This window comes from Delphinapterus leucas, chromosome 1, assembly GCF_059928025.1.
Source record: "Delphinapterus leucas isolate spDelLeu-1000000601 "Yukka" chromosome 1, BTC_Dleu_Yukka2, whole genome shotgun sequence".
Lineage (NCBI taxonomy): Eukaryota > Metazoa > Chordata > Mammalia > Artiodactyla > Monodontidae > Delphinapterus > Delphinapterus leucas.
Genome location: NC_143129.1, coordinates 32,459,295 through 32,474,718, shown reverse-complemented (window position 1 = coordinate 32,474,718; position 15,424 = coordinate 32,459,295). Strand labels below are relative to the sequence as shown.

The following is a 15,424-nucleotide window of genomic DNA, read 5'->3' as shown; positions in this document are numbered from 1 at the left end:
ACACTTCTATCATGTCACATAATTGTCATTTCTTTTTTTTTTCTTTCTTTTTTTTTTTTGCGGTACGCGGGCCTCTCACTGTTGCGGCATCTCCCGTCGTGGAGCACAGGCTCCGGACGCGCAGGCTCAGCGGCCATGGCTCACGGGCCCAGCCGCTCCGCGGCATGTGGGATCTTCCTGGACCGGGGCACGAACCTGTGTCCCCTGCATCGGCAGGCGGACTCTCAACCACTGCACCAACCAGGGAAGCCCCTGTCATTTCTTTTCTGTTTTGGGAACAATTAAGATCTATTCTCTTAGCAACTTTGAAGTTTATAATACAGAATTGTTGACTAAAATCACTATGCTGTGCATTAGCTCTTCAAGATTTATTCACCTACTAGTTGCAAGTTTGTAGCCTTCAACATCTCCCTAATTCTCCCACACACACCCCACACCCCCAGCATCTAGTAGCCACCATTCTACTCTGTTTTTAGGAGTTAGGCTTTCTTTTTTTTTTTTAACTCTTTTTTAGATTCCATACATAAGTGATATCATACAGTATTTGTCTTTGTCTGGTTTATTTCACGTAGCATAATACCCTCAAGTTTCATCCATGTCGTCTCAAATGTCTGAATTTCCTTGTTTCTCATGGGTGAATAATATTCATATCTACATCTCTCTATATATATACATATAGATATCTCACATCTTTTTTATCCATTCATCTGTTGACAGACACTTAGCTTGTTTCCATATCTTGGCTATTGTGAATAATAATAACCTGCAATAAACATGAGAGTGCATGTATCTCTTCGAAATCCCGTTTTCATTTCCTTTGAATATATACTCAAATAGAATTGCTGGATCATATGGCAGCTCTATTTTTAATTTTTTGAGGAAACTCCATACTGTTTTCCATAGCAGCTGAACCAATTTAAATTCCTGCCAACAGAGTACAAGGGTTCCCTTACTTCCGCATCCTCACCAACACTTGTTATCCCTTGACAATCTGCAGGAGGTTAGTGAAAAAAAGAACCACAGCAGTTAAAGACTGAGTGTGGGAACCAGAGTGCCTCAGTGGTAGCGTATAAAGAGATCAGCATCACCAGTAAAGGAAGGGTAGACACAATTTAACAGTAGGCTGAAGACCGGGGAATCACAGGGCTCTACAGATGTTTGTTTCAAGGCAGGTCTGTTAGCAAAGGTGGAGGCGCTGGTAGGGAAAACCTGGAACTGTAAAAACTGGGACAGAGTCATCTGGATGGATGCCTCTGAATACATTGTCTCTCCACACCCACTCCACCCCACACCCACCCTCTGGGCATGCAGACATGGCCTGTCTACCTCTAGAAAGAGCTACCACTTCTGCTGGGCTGGAAGGTTCTGCAGAAGCTTCTCCCCCACAAGACAACAGGTCCCCCGCCACCTCCTCTGATGGGTTAAATCCCAGCATAATCCAGCTGGTGCTGGGCCTGATAAGGGAAGGAAGATGTACAAAAATGAACCTGCATGTACTGGCAGGAACCAGGGGAGTATGCCTGGGATTGGATTCTGAGACCTCTTTAAAACTGGATAAGCAAGAATTTGTTGAGTTTGAGCCATTTTCCCAGGATATGGGATTTAACTAATGCCCAGTGAGTCTTAGAAGCCTAGAAAAAATGCTGGCCAACTCTCTGCAAAGTAAAAAAAAAAAAAAAAACACCTGGTGTCCTGGCCGTTGGTAGAGGAAGGAATGAAAAGGCTCAGGGAGGCGGAGGGGCTGGAATGGAGGCATTATACAAGCCCAGAGGACCCAGCAGAGGATTATGTCCCATGAAAGGGTGCAGATGGCACACTAATCACCAAGGGCATTTTCATGAGAGCACCACCAGCATCACTAAAACGTCCAGTGGTGTCTCTCCTCTGCAGCTAGGGATGACGACAGGTGAGGTGGCCACAGGGCTCATTGGGTGGATGAGGCCCTGAAGTAAGAGAGGCTTGGTAGTGGCACTTTACTTCCTGAAGCCAGGAGGCCACAGTTACCATAATGACAGGAAAGGTGCAGCTATGGGGGCTTGACCTACAGGGAGTTGTGAGGATAGAACATAGTGGTGTTAGTGGCAAAATTATCAAGCAGTCAACAAGGCTGTTGGATGATAACATCTAAGAAAAAAAAAGAATGGAGGAGGAGGTTGAGGGCAGTTGTCCCTATAAAAAGTCACAATCCTTTGCTCCAGTCCCCAGACCTGAGTAGATTTTCAGATCCAGAATCTGTTACCTGAAGAGGTGGCCAGGTCCCTAGGAAGAAGGACCCTGCAACAAACAGTGTGGCAAGTCTATATCGTGACAATTCCCCCTCAGACCTATGGTCATTTACTCAGGTGACTACACTGAGGAACGGGGAATAATCAGATGTTTTGAGGACTATTTGATGCAGGTCTGAGTTAACATTGATACCTAGAGACCCAAAGTGTCATCAAGCCCCCCCTTTAGGGTAGGGACCTATGAGGGCCAAAGTGGCTTTGGCCATGTGGAGGGTCTTTACCTCAGTCCCCGAGTGCATAATTGAAATTGATATACTTGGCAGTTGGAATGAAGCCCACACGGAGCCCCCAGTTTGTGGAGTAGGATCAATAATAGTGGGGAAAGGACAAATGAAACCTCTGAAACTGTCCCCACACACATCCCTGAGAAAGTTAGAAAATCATTATCATTTTCCAGGGAAGAGCACAGATTAGTGCCACAATTAAAGACCTAAAAGATGCAGGGTTGGTGGTCTCTGTCAGATCTTCATTTAATAACCAGTCTGGCCCATGCAGAAAAATGGATGAATCCTAGAGAATGACAGTAGAATACTGCAGATTTAATCAAGTAGTAGTGCCAATTGCATCCAGTATGCCAGGTGTGGAATCAGTGCTAGGGCAGGTTAATCAGGGCTCAGGTATATGGTATGCAACTACTGACTTGGAAAATGCATTCTTTTCCATCCCACAAGAAAAGAATATCAGAAACAGTTCACATTCACATGGACAACAATATTAAATTATCTGCCCATCCTATGAAATTCCCAAGGGTATATCCTCATACAGATAACCGAAATAGCAAACCAACCTCATTTCTGGTCCAATCACAGTGCCTGGGAAGCAATGCTGTTGTGGGCCCCAGGTCACATTGTACCAGTTAAGAATGAAACAGCTGTTCCAGATCAAGATGGCAGAGTAGGAAGATCCTGAGCTCACCTCCTCCCTACACACCAAAACTGCCGCTAGATATAGAACACTTATCTCTGAGAATGACCTGAAGACTAAACAGACTTTCTACAGATAAGAATATAAAGAGAAGGCCACATCAAGACAAGCAGGAGGGGTAGAGAGGTCTAGTCAAAACCCACAACCCCACACCCACAAGAGGGAGGGATATCACAACTGCAGAGGTCCCCCTGAGGAACAATAGGTCCCAGCCCAGGGGACCTGCATCAAGAAGATGAGCCCCCATAATGTCTGGCTTTGAAAAGCAGTGGGGTTTACATCTGGGAGACCTGGAGGGCTGTGGGAAACTGAGGTTCCACTCCTGAAGGGTTCGCCCTCAAACTTGTTGGCTCCAAGTCCCAGCCCAGAGGCAGCAGCTTGAAAAGCACCTGGGTCATACAAGAAGAAGATTCATTGACTAATTTTAGGATGTGTGCCAGAGGGGCAGGGATCTGGTAGAACTTCCTTTTTTTTTTTTTTTTTTTAGTTCTTCCATTTAGCTGACAGGCACCATTTCTGTCACTCTCAGTCAACCTAGCTAACACCATGTGCCCCACCCCTGAGGACCCGCCCCAGCCAGCCCCTCCAAAGCGGCTCCTGCCCCACTCCACCCAGCATGCAATTTCAGCCTACACCAGCACCCCTCCAAAGCAGCTCCCAGTCGCAGGAGCCAGCCCTGCCCACCACTGTGCCCGAAGCAATCACAGCCCAACCACAACATGTGGATGCGTGCAGCCCACACAGGGGATGTCTCTGGAGCACCTGGCTCTGGTGACCACAGGTGTGGCACTGGCCACATAGGCCTTCTACATAAGGCCACTCTTTCAAGACTGCTCCCAGGCTTGAAACTGGGACATAACTGATATACCTAATACATAGAAACAAACACAGAATGAGACAAAGAAATATCTTCCAGATGAAAGAACAAGACAAAAACCTCCAAAAAGAACTAAACAAAAAAGAGATAAGCAATTTACCAGATAAAGAGTTTAAAGTAATAGTTATAAAGATGCTCACTGAACTTGGGAGAAGAATGGATGAATCCAGTGAGAACTTCAACATAGATAGAAAATATAAAAAAGAACAAATCAGAACTGAAGTAAAAATAACTGAAATAAAAAATACACTAGAAGGAATCAGTAGCAGATTAGAGGATGCAGAAGAACAGATCAGCAGTCTGGAAGACAGGCTAGCGGAAATTACCCAACTGAAACAGCAAAAAGAAAAAGAAACCAAAAAACTGAGAATCGTTTAAGAGACTTCTGGCACAACATCAAGTGTGCTAACATTCATATTATAGAGAACACAGGAGAAGAGAGAGTAAGGGACAGAAAACCTATTTGAAGAAATAATAGCTGAAAATTTCCCTAAACGGGTGAAGGAATCAGGCATCCAAGTCCAGGAAGCACAGAGAGTCCCAAACAAAATGAACCAAAGAGGCCACCCCCAGACACATTATAATTAAGATGTCAAAAGTTAAAGAGAAAATCTTAAAAGCAGCAAGAGAAAAACAACTAGTTACATACAAGGGAAACACCAGAAGACTATCAGCTGATTTTTCAGCAGTAACTTTGCAGTTTAGAAGGGAGTAGCACAATGTATTAAAAATGCTGAAAGGAAAAAACTTATAACCTATAAGGATACTCTATCCTACAAGGTTATCATTCAGAATTGAAGGCGAGAGAAAGAGTTTTCCAGAAAAGTAAAAGCTAAAGCCGTTCATCACCACTAAACTGGTCTTACAAGAAATGTTAAAGGGACTTCTTTAAATGGCAAAGAAAAGGCCATAACTAGAAGTAGGAAAACAAACTTATGGTTACCAAAGGGGAGAGGGAGGGAGGGACAAATTAGTAGTATGGGATTAACAGATACTACTGTATACGTAAAATATCAATAGGTAAGCAACAAGGATTTACTATATAGCACAGGGAATTATATTCAATATCATGTAATAACCTGTAACGGAATATAATCTAGCAAAAACTATAACTAAGTCACTTTGCTGTACACCTGAACTAACACAATATTGTAAATCAACTATAGTTTAGCTCTGGGGGAAAGAGGGCGGCGGCGGCGGCGGCGGCGGCGGCGGCGGCGGCGGCGGCGGCGGCGGCGGCGGCGGCGGCGGCGGCGGCGGCGGCGGCGGCGGCGGCGGCGGCGGCGGCCGCGCGGGCCAGAGCCGAGCGGCCGGGGACTGCCCTCACCCGCTGCAGGGCGGTGAGGCGCGGGGCCTGCTGCGACCCCCGCCCACTCCTCGCCCCAGCCGCCGCCTCGCCGCTTCCCCTGGTCCGAGCGGCCCCTAGTCCTCCCGCCCACCCGCCCGGCCCGCGAGGAGCGCGGCGCAGTCCTTTGGCCCGCGGGGGGCCGGCCTCCCGGCGTCTTCGCGGCGCCCAAGGACGACCAGGAAGCGGAGCGGCCGAGATGGCGCGTCCGCGTCCCCGCGAGTACAAGGCGGGCGAGCAGGTCTTCGCCAAGGTTATAGGGCTACCAGCAGTGGCCGGCGCGGATTGAGGAACTCCCGGAGGGAGCTGTGACGCCTCCAGCAAATAAGTATCCTATCTACTTTTTTGGCAAAGTATTTGCCAAAAATATTTGAAACTGCATTTCTAGGTCCCAAAGACCTTTTCCCTTATAAGGAATACAAAGACAAGTTTGGGAAGTCAAACAAACGGAAAGGATTTAATGAAGGATTGTGGGAGATAGAAAATAACCCAGGAGTAAAGTTTACTGGGTACCAGGCCATTCAGCAACAGAGCTCTTCAGAAACCGAGGGAGAAGGCGGGAATACTGCAGAGGCAAGCAGTGAGGAAGAACGTGAGAGAGTGGAAGAAAATGGAAAAGGCAAAAGAAAGAATGAAAAAGCAGGCTCGAAACGGAAGTCATACAATTAAAAGAAATCCTCTAAACAGTACGGGAAATCTCCAGGAGATGAAGATGACAAGGACTGCAAAGAAGAAGAAAATAAAAGCAGCTCTGAGGGTGGAGATGCCGGCAATGACACAAGAAACACAACTTCACTTGCAAGAAAACCAGTGAAGGGACCTAACTACCGTAATGAATGCCGCATATTAAGAAAACCACACGAAGGTTATACGTTTGGTTGTCTAATATTCTTGGATTTGATATGAAGCAACACATAGTCCTTGTTGTCACTGACAGAACCCCAGTTTGTATGTACATTATTCACATTCCTCTCTGCTGTGTTTGGGGGAAAAAAGACATTTTAGCCTTTTTTAAGGTTATTGATTTAATTTCATGTTATTTGGTTGCATGAAGTTGCCCTTAACCACTAAGGATTATCCAGCTTTTTGCACAAGTTTATACAAGTCTAGGATCCTTTATCAAGGCAGTTAATGTTCATCACTCTCCTGCATTTACTCCACCATCACCAAACACTCAGTTAAATATAAGTTAGCATTTTTTAAAATGACCAGTCAACATAATGCTTAAGGGATTTCCTCTCTGTGACAGAACCCAGGAACCAATTCCTAGATACATAATGTTGGCATATTGAAGATGAACTTAAAATTGTTCTTCAGTTTTGAGGCCATGTGTAAAGTTTAATCATATTGTAAAGTATCTATTCCCTATTAGAAATAGCTAGTTGACAGCTTATACTTCTCAAAACTCATGTTGTTAATGTACACAAACTCAGTTTCTGTATGTGAAGTTAGTGAGTCTTTTGTGTTACTCCAAAACGAAGGCAATGATTTATTTTTTCCCAGTCTCAATACAATTTGAGCTAATCACTCAAGCTGGATACTGTACATTTTAAAGCTGGAATCAGCAGTAGCCCTATGGGAAGTAAGACAAAGCATTGCCTTTTAAATATAGACTTTTAAAATAATCTGTTGTTTTCTTTTGGAACTAGAATTAGAATAGTTAATATTCATCCACAAACCATTATTATCTGTACATTATTGTTGCAATTGTGATAATAGAAAATTTTATTTATTTTTATGCCAACTCGTATTGTGAGAACACATTTAGTCAGTTTGGGTTTTATCAATCCTGTTATGCTTGTCCTTGGAACATCTTTCGCGTATTCAAGGTTTGTAGTTGAAAACTTTACTGTAAAAAAAATCAAAACCAATAAAAGTATTGTTTTTACAGAATAAATTTATTGGAATGTGTACTGGGAGTAAGGTTTGAGGTTGTAAACAACTAAGTTAGTGTAATTTGGCTTCATATATGTAATGTGAGGTATGAATGTAATTCATATCTTAAAGCAAAAATTGTTAACAGCAAGTTGACAATAGAAAAAATATATATACTTTAGTTTTTTAAAAGTTAGAGAACAAACATCCAACAGGAAGAAAACCCAACTTTTTTTAACAGAGAGAGAAAACTAAAAAAATAAAAATAAATAGCGTAGCATTATTTTCTATTTATTTAGATTTTAAAGTTTATTTCATCTTTTGTATTCTAAAATGTATGTACACCTCTTTGTAAGAAGGATTCAAAGTGGCTTTGTATTTTCTAATGAAATAGAGAATGAAAACTAAAATATATATACAAATCTTGGCATTTGTGAAACATGGATGGACCTGGAAGGTATTATGCTTAGTGAAATAAGTCAGACAGAGAAAGACAAATACTGTTTGTTTTCACTAACATGTGAAAACAAACAAATGAACAAATAAAACAAAAAACAGATTCATAGGGACAGGGAATAAATGGGTGGTTGTCAAAGGGGAGGGGGTTGGGGGAAGGACAAAATAGATGAAGGGGATTAAGAGGTACAAACTTCCAGCTATAAAATAAATGAGTTACAGTGGTGTAATGTACAGCATAGGGAATATAGTCAATAATATTGGAATCATTTTTTATGGTGAGAGATGGTAACTAGACTTATTGTGGTGATCATTTTGTAATTTATAAAAATATTGAATCACTGTGTTGTACACCTGAAACTAATACAATATTGTCAGTTATACTTCAAGTAATTGAAAAAACACGCTTGGACTCAGTTCATCTCTACAACACAGTTCAGGCAGCAATAAGCTTTAAAATGTATTTTCCTTTATAATGCTTCAAATCCTTCAGGTGGCCTAAGAAATTGTTTGTGGTAGGTTGTAATGAGGCTACTATCTCTTTCTAGTTTCAAATCTGCCTTTCCTTGCTGAGGCCAGGACTCTGCAAACCACATTTCTGCTCCAGACCTAGCTCCCTGGTAGCTTTCTCTAGTACCAGGTACTGGAGGAAGAAAAGTACTTCCTGTTTCCCACCTTTCCTGTCAGCGTGAGCTTAGTCATGCTTCTTCATCCCAGCAGTGGCAGCAGATTTCAGGAGCAGTGGTTGATTTCCAGCTTGAAGTTTTTAAAACTTTCCAGGACCCATGTCACCGTGCCACTCAGAGGCACGAGCAGCGCCAGCCTGCCAAACTTCCCCCTTCAGAGCTCTGGATTCCACCTCCACGGGACTCTCCTCCAAGCTTTAAAACTGTTTAAATCCCAGCCTCTTTGTGCCTCCAGGCCTAGGGGTGATAGCTGCTTCTGGTGCTTCCCACCTCTCTGATACCTTAGTGTTCGTTTTTTTTGTCTTGTTCAGCCTCCAGTACCCCATTTACAACTATTTAATTACATTTTCTTTGTTAATATTACTGTCTCCTGACAACCACCCCAAATAAGTCTATTATGCTCTACTACTGCTTGTGCCCTTCGGTTTAAATTAAAAATTAATGAATACATACTTTTTTTCTGTCTTCCACTGGTTAGTAAGCTTCATGAGGACTTTAATACTTGCACAGTGAATGAATGAATGAATGATGGATAATTTCAGTTACTGGCGGATCAGTACCTAAATTACATGAGCAACACAACTCGATTCATCATCAGTGAATTCATTTTTTTTTTTTTTTTTTTCGGTACGCGGGCCTCTCACTGTTGTGGCCGCTCCCGTTGCGGAGCACAGGCTCCGGACGTGCAGGCTCAGCGGCCATGGCTCACGGGCCCAGCCGCTCCGCGGCATGTGGGATCTTCCCGGACCGGGGCACGAACCCGTGTCCTCTGCGTCGGCAGGCGGACTCTCAACCACTGTGCCACCAGGGAAGCCCTGAATTCAATTTTGTAACTGGTTAATTTGAAGTGACCTTGGGACATCCTGTATGGTGGGCAGGATAATAGCTCCCCAAAGATGTCCACATTCCAGTTCCCCAGAACATGCAAATATATTACTCTACATAGAATAAAAAGACTTTGCCGATGTGATTAGGTTAAGGATCTTGAGATGACATTATCCTTGATTATCCAGGTGGGCCTAAAGTAACCACAAGGGTCCTTGTAAGTGAAAGGAGGAGGCAGGAGAGTCAGAGAAGATATGATGGAAACAGGTCAAGGTGATGTGGCCATGAGTCAAGGAATGAGAGCAACCTCTAGGAGATGAATAAGAAAGGCAAGGAAGCAGATTCTCCCCTGGAGCCTCCAGAAAGAACATAGTCCTTGATTTTAGTCCAGGGAGACTCATTTTGGACTTCTGGTCTCTAGAACTGTAAGGTAATAAACATGTGTAGTGTTGTTTCAAACCACTAAGTTTGGGGTCATTTGTTACAGCAGCAATAGGAAACTAATACACCTGGTGGAGACGTCTAATAGCTGCAGGTTATACTGGCCTAGTGCTCAAGAGAGAGACAGGGATTGGAGATGGGGGCCTCAGACTTTTCAGCTTACAGGTGATCCTTACAGCTGACAGAGTAGCTGAGATCACAAAGAGCAAAGGGAGTGTTTAGAGTAAGAGGTGAAATGAACCAGTAGCTTGAGCCCTCAGTAGGAGGTGTTATGACGTGTTAATGGAGAGTGCCTGCCTTTCCCCACACCTGTAGTTTGTTCAATTGTGTTAGGAGGAAAGGAAGGCCACAGGGGGGGAGGGAAGCAAAGCAGCTGGGTACACCAAAAATGAATTTTAGGACTTTGTCCACAACCTGAGGATAAGTCAAAGAACAATCGTGCACACAGCATTTACTGTCACTCAACACTGCCTGGCAATTCAACCCTATTTCCCTGGTATATTTGTCTTCTCTATTTTACACCTTCTCCTCTGTCTTCAAATTCCCTACACCTCACCCCTCCCCAACTTTCCAGTTATCTTGCCTCTTACTCATTGAGAAGATCAAAACAAATCAGAGAAGAACTGTCCTCATTTGTCTTCTACACTTTCCATACCATCACTATGCACTTGCATCTACCTTATATGCTGTCACTACAGATAAAGCATCCCTCCTACTAAAGGCCAAACGCTCACTTATGCACTGGATCTCTTCCCCTTCTTACCTTGCCCATGGAAATCCCCTCTCTCTCCTACATCATCAATTTCTCTCTTTTTACATACAAGTATACTTTAGTATCTCTCGTCTTTAAAATGCCCTCCATTGACCACACAGCCTTATCCCACTATTGCCCCAAGTTGCCTACAGTCTCCATTTCTTCACTATACACTCACCCCTCAAACCATTCCAAATGTTCTCTGGATCCCACTCCTCCCCTGACACTGCTCATGTCAATGCTACCAGTGACCTCCATACTGCTGAATCTAATACTTACAGCTTCTGTGCTACCATGTACTCCTCCTGCCTCTGTGATTCCTCTTCCTCCTCTACATGATGGGGGCTAGATCTTTGTCTTTGACCCCTTTACCTTTTCTAAGCTACACATTTTCCTGTCATCCAGTAAGTCCTAAGGCTTTAGAGTCCATTTATCATGGCCATGACTCCACTTTTTCCAAATGCCTACTTGACATCATGGATGTCTCAATGATATCTGCAACTTAACAAGACCAAACCAAAACTCTTGATTTCCCTCTTCCCAACCTGTTCTTCACAATTTTCACATCTTATGAATGGCACCACCATCCACACAATTTCTGAAGTCAAAAATCTAGAAATTATCCTTGAGTGTTCTCTCCCTAACAAACTCAACATCCAATTCATTAGCAAGTCCTGTAGAGCAGCAGTTCCCAACCTTTCTGGCACCAGGGACCAGTTTCGTGGAAGATAATTTTTCAAAGGGGTCGGGGGCAAATGGTTGAGGCGGTAATGCCAGCGATGGAGAGCGGCAGATGCCAGCGATGGAGAGCGGCAGATGCCAGCGATGGAGAGCAGCAGATGAAGCTTCCCTCGCTTGCTGCTCACCTCCTGCTGTGTGTGGGGGGGGCGGGGCGGGCGAAACCCCTGCTGTAGAGTCTACTTCCAAAATAGTCCAAATTAATTTCTTCAGTGTTACCCACTACCCCCAATATCCAAGCCACCTTTTGGCGTGCACTTGTGGAATAGCTTCTTAACTGGTTGAATCAATTAACTTTGCAGGGCTGGCTTTTTGTCATTCGGATCTGAGCTTACACCTAGACCTTCGCACTGCAGCCAATCTAAGCTTATTCTCAATCACTTCATCCTATTTTAACTCTCTACAAAGCACATATCACCGATATTTTGTTTGTCCTCCCTCCTGTTCATTTCTATATTCCCCAGGGCCTACATCACGGCCTGGCAAAGGGCAGGCACATAAATAATTTTTGAACGAATACAAAAGCACATACTGCGTCCCACGGTTGTGCTCATCTATGAGTACTGTACTCTCTTCCCATCTCAGCAGGATACTTTCGTAAATGTAAAATTCCACACTGAGGATTAACTGGATGCATATTACACCGGTTCCCCCACCAGTAACCCGCCTTCCTCTATTTCCCCACCCCTCCCCTTGCAAAAATAAATAAATTAATAATAATAATGAGGAGAGATTTGGAAAACGGCGTCATCAATATGGTCTTCTGCCACATTCCGAAGGCTTCAACGAGTTAAACGTGACAGAAACTAACCGCAGCAGCAGCGGAGAGGTAAGGTAGAAGAGTTAGAAGACCTCACCAGCCGCAAGAACGGACTGCAAGTGCTGGGGCGCTGACCGCAAGCACTGCATGCTGGGAGCTGTAGTCTCCCAGGGAGGCCTGGCTCGAAGAACCGGGCCCCCGCAGCATGCTGGGAACTGTAGTCGACGGCTGGCAACACGCCGCGAGGAAGGACCGCAGTTGAGACTCCGCCTCTGCGCTTCCTCATTGCATGCTGGGAACTGTAGTCTTTCTGGGAACCCGCTCCTCCCGGGCCGAGAGGCACCGAGGCTGCGCCATCTTAGGTCCGAGTGCGGCAGTGGAGGCTAGAGCGCAGGCGGGCTCAGTCCAGGCGCCGGCCGGCCGGCCCCGCCCCCGGGGGCCTGGCGCCCGCCCCTCGCTTGGGCCCCGCCTTCCCCCACGTGTCTGCTGCCGGGGGAGGCGCCTGAGCCGGAGCGGGCCGCCTGCGGTCCGGCCCGGTCGGCGCAGAGGGTGTAGTTGGCGGCGCCCGGGAACGAGTCGCTTCCCGATGTTTCCGCCCCGGCTGCCGCGGGCCGCGCTGTGCGCTTAGTGCCCCGCTCCGGCCCCCTGAGGCGTCCGGGGGGCGGTGAGAGCGGCCTCGGCCCCGCGGAGACGAAGCAGCTGGAGGGCGAGGCGGCGGCCGCCGGGAGGAGGATGGGGGCTAACCAGTTAGTGGTGCTCAACGTGTACGACATGGTGAGTACGGCCCCAGCGGCGGGAGCCCGGCCCAGGCCCGCATCCTCTCGCCGGTCGGCTCGGACCCGGCCCCACGCGCTTCCTGCCTCGCGTCGCTGCCTCCCGCTTGGTTCTCTGGTGTGGGGGGAGGGGAGTATTATTTTTTAATCCTTGTAAACGTCGACGCGCTTGTTAGCGTTGCCCAGTGTGCCCCGGGGCTTTGGCCAAGACTCAGTTAGTCTTGAACCTCTCGCGTGCCCCGACTTGGCCCGGACCCTGGGCTGGGCCCGCACCTCTTGTCCCTTCCGCGAAGCTTGGGTCGCGGGCCGGACTTCCCACTCCACACGAACTCTGGGGCAGCCCCGCTTCTCCCACGCCGACTGCCTGCTCTGCCAGACCAGCCCAAGACTTCAAAAACTCCCAAGCTCTTGTAAGTCCACAAAGTCACCGCTTGTGATGCCTGTGTTAGAGTCTCTTTAAAGGTGAACAGAAGCCAAGACACCCTTGCCTCCAAGGCAACCTCATTAAAATGAATGAGGCTAAAATTTATCCAGAAAATAGCCCAGCAGAATTATTTAGGGATCATGGTGGTGCTCCTTTCCTAGACTTTGGAGACCACTTTCCAGGTGATGCAACAGGTATGTGACGTGACCACAGGAGAGGGACGGGAAGAACTTGTTTGTTGTCATCTAACTTCGGAGTACTGTGAGCACACAGAATTGAGTCCAAGGATTGGTTTGCCTTATAATTGCCCTTGAAATACCTAGTACACAGTTATTGTTGCAGTTAGATGCGTGCTTGGGTTTGTTTGCTTTCGGTTGATTAGTTTTTGTTTTATAAGGGATTCCCCTCTACCTGCGATGTTTAAAATTTCTTGTTAAGTGGATTGGCAAATGAAAAAGTCCCCAACATTATTTTTGTTGTCTTGAAGATGCAGAAGAGCAAAAATACTGGAGGTCAGGAGTCTCGGTTCTCATTCACAGATCTAAAATTTTTGCTCCCTTGTATTGTTTTTAAGTTTTTAAATTTACAGTTTAACATCTTGGGTAGAAAGGGATTCCCATGCCACAATCTGGGAATTATGTGAGAAGGCCATAAGGACTGCTTGAGATTTGAGATCAGATCTCTGTTGAGTTCACATATAAACTTGGGAGGTGAAAGGAGATGGGTTAACATACAGAGAAAAGTGGCACATGATAGAAAAAGTTACAGAGAAGACTGTAATTCTCTAGAGTAATAATTCTCTAGAGCAAATAATTCTCTAGAGTAAAACGTTTTGTTGATAGCTGTGGATGCCTTTATTTTCCAAGAATTTTTATTGCTCTTTTATTGTTTCTGTTTACCCTCCTCACCACCACGCCCCCAGTGATCTGAATTTGGTTTCCTGTTTATTCCTGAAGATTGTTACAAACCATCTGTCCCTCAGGATATATTCTGCTCTTGAGAGCACAATATCCCTTTTCTTCTAGATTATTAAACCCCGTTAGAAATTAGGATTATGCAGTGGCCAGAGGACCACGGTTTCATAGCCTAAAAGAAGTCTGTGAAAGTAGAGGAAGAGAGTGTTTTGCTTTTTTAATAAAACTGAAAGTACATTCTTTGGCTTTTAATGGCCTTTTTTACACTTTAGGTATTCTGTGAATCACAAAAATCATTGCCATGTGGTAAATGTAGGAAAAGCTAGAGATGATATTAAAACCAGTATATTTTAAAGGGAGGAGTGTTCTGAAAGATTTTAAAAATATTAACTGGATATCTTATTCTTCACATCACTTTTCTTCACATCACTTTTGTAAAGTAGGTAGTTACAAAGGAAGCAGAGAATAGGGTAGGTTAAACCTTCCCAGGTAACTATGAATAGGATCTAGAATTTCTAGACCACAGTCTGTTTCATTATTTTCTCTACTGAATAATTCCTGTGTCAACAGGAGGAGAAGGAGCATGTGAATGTTTATTATCAGAATGGAAACTAGCTGAATTATATGACTTCTAATAAACTTGCTTTTATATGTTCTTTTAAGGGCTTTCGGTCTGTGTTTTGTGTCACTAACTCAGCAACCTACAGCTGTTTAGTTAGGACCCTGTAAAAGTCACAAAAATTAATTAATTACCCTTTTTTTCTTTAAGGAATTTAGAAAGTCATAGGGGAGTTAACAACAGTAATAACAATTCAAAACAGAATACCATGCTTTTGATAAGAGGAGAACAAGATGTAAAGGAGAAGACTGAGCGTGCTTGTAGGATCAGGGAATGCTGAAAGATAAAGGGGGCAAAACCTGAAGGATTGGTAGGATTTCCGCAGGCAGGGAACACTCAGCATGAACAATGGCAGGAGTAGGAAAGCATAGGTTGGATTTGGGAAATCCAGTATAGCGAGAGTGTAGGATGCATGAAAGGAGACAAAACTTTCAGTTTGATTAGAATTTTTATTATTGGGGGCTGAGGGGCTGGGCTGCGAGCCAGGGGGAACCATTTAAAGTTTTTGTGGGGAGGAGCAATGTGATCAGTTACGTTTTAGAATTAAGACCAGTGGGTTGAGGTACAAATTTGTATCTATTACACTCTCATTTTTCTCAAGTCAGTTTTGGTTTTTGAAACATTTTTGCTTGATGTCAAGGGCAAATTCCTTTTATCTTTGGTAGTACTTCCTATTCATCATAAATGACTTTGAGGATTGTTGTGGTCTGTCTGTACAGGCCTAATAC

At 44.8% G+C, this 15,424-nt stretch overlaps 1 protein-coding gene and 1 pseudogene across 3 annotated transcripts in view; both read left to right on the top strand.

Annotated features, from left to right (window-relative positions):
• Positions 1 to 5,518: 5,518 nt before the first annotated feature.
• Positions 5,519 to 8,879, top strand: LOC149750444 (hepatoma-derived growth factor-related protein 3 pseudogene; annotated as a pseudogene).
• Positions 8,880 to 12,446: 3,567 nt separating this feature from the next.
• Positions 12,447 to 15,424, top strand: part of DESI2 (desumoylating isopeptidase 2) — a 41,614-nt gene continuing 38,636 nt past the window's right edge. Inside the window, exon 1 of one of the 3 annotated variants that reach the window (XM_022579419.3) lies at positions 12,447 to 12,740. In XM_022579419.3, the coding sequence (XP_022435127.1) occupies positions 12,699 to 12,740 (42 nt within the window). In that variant the 5' untranslated portion in view covers positions 12,447 to 12,698. The remainder of the gene's footprint in view (positions 12,741 to 15,424) is intronic. The other 2 variants (XM_022579417.2, XM_022579418.3) reach the window with 2 other exon arrangements.